Raw genomic sequence first — 3,569 nt, 5'->3', positions numbered from 1 at the left:
ATTCTATCTCAGTAGAAAATGTTATAGGTGACAAACAAGAATGTGGACAATGTGGACTTGCATTGAATGATAAAATAGCATAGGAGAGTTTTTTATTTTTTAAAATTTTGCAATAGAATTTTGTAATCAATAGAAAGTCATAAAAAGGGACAATGGGTTTAATATGAAATGCACAAAGCTAAATAAGTCATGGATTGACAAATTGTGGTGATGCCAACTTAGATAATTGAAATTGACTATAAATTTGTGTTGTCACTATTAATGTTTGAAGTGACTCTCAAGCATGATACATTCAAGCTAGTAGTTTAAGATTTTAGATGAGTTGGGAATAAAGGTTAAGACACCCATGATTGCTTTCTTGTAACTTTTAATCTTATACTATGATGTCATTAAGGGGTTGGCCAATGGCTACTTCTTGCATTTATATTTGCAATTTCAAAGATGAGACTTCATTTCAATATATTAGATAAGCTCATTATAGTGCTAATGACAAGACATATTGCTAGAATACTTGAATGTAACTTTATTCTAGTCTATTTGATAAAACATGGTGAAAGTGGTAAGTGCATTCTATCTAGCTTAGATCATACGTGAATGTCAACATAGCACGTATGTCACCATAGAGCTAGTGGATGGAGAAGCCTCTCTATGCGTGCAAGTTTTGCGTTACATTAACATCACTTTTAATTTTGTGTTATCATGTGATTATGATGATGGTCGAAGTGTGAAAGGCTCGAAATGAGTGTGATGTGCCTAAAAACAAACTAAGGGAAGAAAAGCAAGGGAGACTAGGGAGTTGGGTGCTCTCTCTCTCTCTCTCTCTCTCTCTCTCACGTACACACAAGGCCATGAGGTGACTTATTACTTTAAAGAACAAATCAAGAAATCATACAATTCAGGCATATAAAGTACCTTTCTTCATGTTGATGTGTCACCCACCTCACGTTTGCCTGACGTTTTCCTTTTTGTTTTTTCTTGGGGGGGTTAACACTTTAATGGTTGTGGAGGTCGCTTGTGAATAGTATAGTAAAAAGGGTTCGAATGCAAAAGCTTGGAGGTGTGGAAAAGGTGTTGTGTGAAGGCGTTTATGTGTTGAGAAATGTGGGAGGTGTTGTGGTACTAGGGAGGATTGTCATGTCATCGAGTGGGTGTACTAGGAAGAGGAAAGCTTAGGGGTCTATAGAACAAGGCTATAATCAAAAGACAGGAGAGGGGGAAGACTTAATTAAGGAGTGTATGCCTTTGGAACAAAGGTATAACGGGGTGGGGGCAAAAGGTAAGGTGAATGTAGAGGATCGCTCACGAGGCTACCTACATATTCATCTACCAACTTCTTCTTCGTTGTCATCATCACATGCTTCCTCTACTAGAATCCCCTTCCTCTCGAGCTTCTTCATTACAATCATTATATGCCTATATGCCTCTTCTCCTAGACTGCTCCCTTCTCCCCCTTCTTTATTGTCATCATCCTTTTGCTTCTTCCACTAGAGTGTCTTCATCATATACTCTGCATTGTCATCATCTCCTGACTGGGGGCCTGGCTGTCCCTCTTCCACTAGAGTTGTCCCCCCCCCCCCCTTCCCTTCTTCATCTTCTGCACTGTCATCATCCCATGCTTCTTTCACTAGAGTGTCTTCATCATATATTCTTCATTATTATCATCTTCTAAACTAGGGGGTACTGTGATGATGGCGAGTGAAGGGATGAGTGGGAGGAAAGATCAGAGCAGCCCCTCTCCTGCATTGGATAAGTATATAGCTCACAGGAGGACCTATTCTGAGGTGTACACATCCGCCACAAGCAATCCCTTCTTCTTGAACAGCGATGGTGCCAGCAATAACAACAGCAGCAACATCAATAACAAGGCATTGGCGTTGCCGCCGCCACCGGGGTTCGAGTCGCGCTACCAGCTACAGTACAGCAGGGGCCATGGCTATGGGGATGGGGATGGGGATGGCTATGGAGGGATGAGCAGGGCGAAGAGAGGGGGCGGGGCGGAGAGGCGGTCTAGCTCGTGGGACCTGTCGGAGGACCCGGAGCTCAGGCGGCACAGGCGGCTGGCGTCCTACAAGGCCTACTCCCTCCAAGGAAAAGTGAAGAGCTCTGTCAAGCAGAGCTTCCGCTGGGTCAAGGGCAAATACAACGAGATCATCTATGGCTTCAAATGAATAATGGTTCCCCCCTACTCTCTCTCTCTCTCTCTCCTCTCACATCATCTTAGTTGCTCCTTCTCCTCCTTTCTTTGGCTTGAGCTTGTAGGTAAATCCCCCCCTAAGGCATCATCATATTCTCCTTGCTTCACTTCTTGGAGTTTGATTTTGTGCGGCACGCCTGCGCGTGTATACGTATATGTGTGTGTATGTGATAATAAAATCTTCTATTTGTTCTTCACAACTCATCCCTCACCCCCAACGGCAAGCTAGTAACGCAATCGTGTGCGTGCATGAAGGGCGGGCTGGGTTCAATCCAAGGGATAGGTCCGCCTGAGCGAAGAAGGGCTAGGTTCAATCTCGAGGATGAGTCAGCTTGATTTGCTTGACCATAGAGGAGGCTTTGCATCATATCTCAAAGTTATCACATTTAAAATCCACTCATCCTATGCCTCACATCATCCTGTGTAATCTATTTTAAAAGAAGCTCAACTTTTGCCTCACATAATCCCTTTTGATTGTGTGCATAGATAACCTTTTCACCTTGTGCATATAGATAAAGCTGGAGATGAGCGTCATATTAGTAAAGAAATGCTAGTGTTCTCATTTTTTAATTTACTTGTTGAGTCATCCATCCTTGTCACTTCTTTACTCTTAGAGAGTCAAGACCCATCAATTGTCTATTTGTAGAATCGTACTCTTTTGATTGTAAAGCAACAATATATGGAACTTGTGCAATTATCCTCTCATTTCTTCTATCTTAAGATTGTTAGTCACAGCTTCTCATCATGTATACATAGATGTGTAAATGCCTATCTATCTTACCTTGCCTTGTATGATCAATCCTTATTCCCAATTTTGAACTCCTCTCCTTTCCTTGCTTTTTAACCTCCTTAAATGCTCTAAACCTATATTCCAATATGATCTATGAGTTCTCTTTCATTTCTCAAGTTTCTCTCCTTGTTTACCTCCATAAATGCTCTAAACCTATGTTCCAACGTCGTTGGTGAGTTCTCTTTCATTTCTTGAGTTTCTCTATCTTTCAGACAAAATGTATCAAAGCGCCATGATCCATGTGAATTTACACAACACCCATGTCTTGATACTTTTTGAACACACTCAACATAATTTTATATGGTCCTTTAATTGTCACAATCTTTTTTTTTTACATAGTACCAACAAAGAGTACCAACAAAAGATCGAAATAAAAAAATGTCCTAAATGTATTTGTTTTCATTGACATATGTATCATGGCCTAAGGATTTTGTTGCTATATTGATCTCGAATATAAACTTTCATTCAAGGATGCAACATTATCTCGGCAAATCATACACATTTAAGTTATCACTACTTTGTTATAAGTTGATGAACTTACGTTTAATATCAATACAACTTGGCATAGAGGTAACGAAATAAGTA

The 3,569-nt window shown here is 40.6% G+C and overlaps 1 protein-coding gene across 1 annotated transcript; it reads left to right on the top strand.

The window, feature by feature from the left end:
- The first annotated feature begins 1,248 nt into the window (after window positions 1-1,248).
- LOC148028279 (uncharacterized) lies at window positions 1,249-2,392 on the top strand. Its single transcript, XM_087690078.1, has one exon. The coding sequence runs from the start codon at window positions 1,686-1,688 to the stop codon at window positions 2,166-2,168; it is 483 nt and encodes a 160-aa protein (XP_087546204.1). The 5' UTR covers window positions 1,249-1,685; the 3' UTR covers window positions 2,169-2,392.
- The last annotated feature ends 1,177 nt before the right edge of the window (window positions 2,393-3,569 follow it).

Source organism: Lygodium microphyllum, chromosome 12 (assembly GCF_053477565.2).
Source record: "Lygodium microphyllum isolate KBCC chromosome 12, Lygodium_microphyllum_v1.1.10, whole genome shotgun sequence".
Classification (NCBI taxonomy): domain Eukaryota; kingdom Viridiplantae; phylum Streptophyta; class Polypodiopsida; order Schizaeales; family Lygodiaceae; genus Lygodium; species Lygodium microphyllum.
The sequence above is the reverse complement of the archived record's forward strand: the minus strand, read 5'-3'. Positions and strand labels throughout refer to the sequence as shown.

Bases quoted from the DNA above. Each gene is read 5' to 3' on its own strand.
- LOC148028279 (XM_087690078.1), top strand. From the start codon at position 1,686: ATGATGGCGAGTGAAGGGATGAGTGGGAGGAAAGATCAGAGCAGCCCC.